At 42.6% G+C, this 1,100-nt stretch overlaps 1 protein-coding gene across 1 annotated transcript in view; it reads right to left on the bottom strand.

Annotated features, from left to right (window-relative positions):
* LOC101858237 (NEDD8 ultimate buster 1) overlaps nucleotides 1-1,100 on the bottom strand; it is a gene marked incomplete in the record, with an annotated part of 27,637 nt that overhangs the window by 5,378 nt on the left and 21,159 nt on the right. Inside the window, 1 exon segment of the mRNA XM_035973567.1 lies at nucleotides 1,004-1,100. Within this exon segment, the coding sequence (XP_035829460.1) occupies nucleotides 1,004-1,100 (97 nt within the window).

Below are 1,100 nucleotides of genomic sequence, written 5' to 3'. Positions count from 1 at the left end.
GACAGTAATTTTCTGTCTAAGATCAAAATCAGTCTTGATGAACGCGCAGATTTTCCAGCTGCGGCAACAATCCGAAGATAGACAGAAGGAATGAGTGAATGACAGAAAGGAGGAAGTTGGCACAAAAGGTTCGCCAGATTTTGATCCATCTGCAGGTAAAAAATGTACTGCCGACCAACACGCAATGAATGCATGGGACTGGGGCATAGCGGTATAATGTCCGATTGCAGGAAATGCGCAATTTGGCAGGTTTCTATAATGTTAGATTGTTGCCAAGAGAATTACCGTAAATATCCGTACCTTATACAAGACGATACGAAGGCGAGTACGGAATTTCGGCAGTCCTGCACTGTCGCAGTTTTTTTACGGAGGGAGTAGATAATGATGGAGGGACAAGTACGGAACTGGCAGAAAGTACGGATTTCCGTAAAAATACGGAAGAGTGGAAGCACTGTATAACGTCCGTCTCCGATAGGACCGAGCCAAGAGGGAAGTCCGTCAAAAGTGCCTTTCCCAATTACACAACACAACCTCGTATCAATATTACATGATACACAATACTACAACAACACAGATTTAAAATCGACATGCCATAGCTAATTGCCACTGTGCAGCTCCCTGTTTTTCTATAGCTAAGAGTCACCATGTCTTTCTCAAGAGCACATCTTAATGAACACCCATCTAAATGCAGTGTCACCAATATAAACTCAAGCCATGTAGAATGAGAGAGAGCCCCTTAGCCACCACTCAGCCAAAACACATTCATCTCTATTTATTTTAGTTAACATTTTACGGCACTTGCAACACAATTAGGTCATATAAGTGCCGAGGATTAGAGGTATTATGAGAGAGTTAACAAACACAAAAAAGAAGGAGAGATAATGATTACAGATGTTTGATAGGAACCAGAGCACCTGCCAAAGACCCACATTTATTCATCTTTATACATAAACAGAAACAACAACACACACATAATATCCATACACGCAAGAGGTGTCCATACCTCTAAAGCAGCATCAAAGTTGTTGTCTGCCTGCTTCAAGGCTTCTGCCGCTGCCCCACGGGAGAACTCCATGGCTACTAGGGTATCATAGTGCTCC

Source organism: Aplysia californica, unplaced genomic scaffold, assembly GCF_000002075.1.
Source record: "Aplysia californica isolate F4 #8 unplaced genomic scaffold, AplCal3.0 scaffold01425, whole genome shotgun sequence".
NCBI lineage: Eukaryota > Metazoa > Mollusca > Gastropoda > Aplysiida > Aplysiidae > Aplysia > Aplysia californica.
This window is presented reverse-complemented; position numbering and strand designations above follow the sequence as displayed.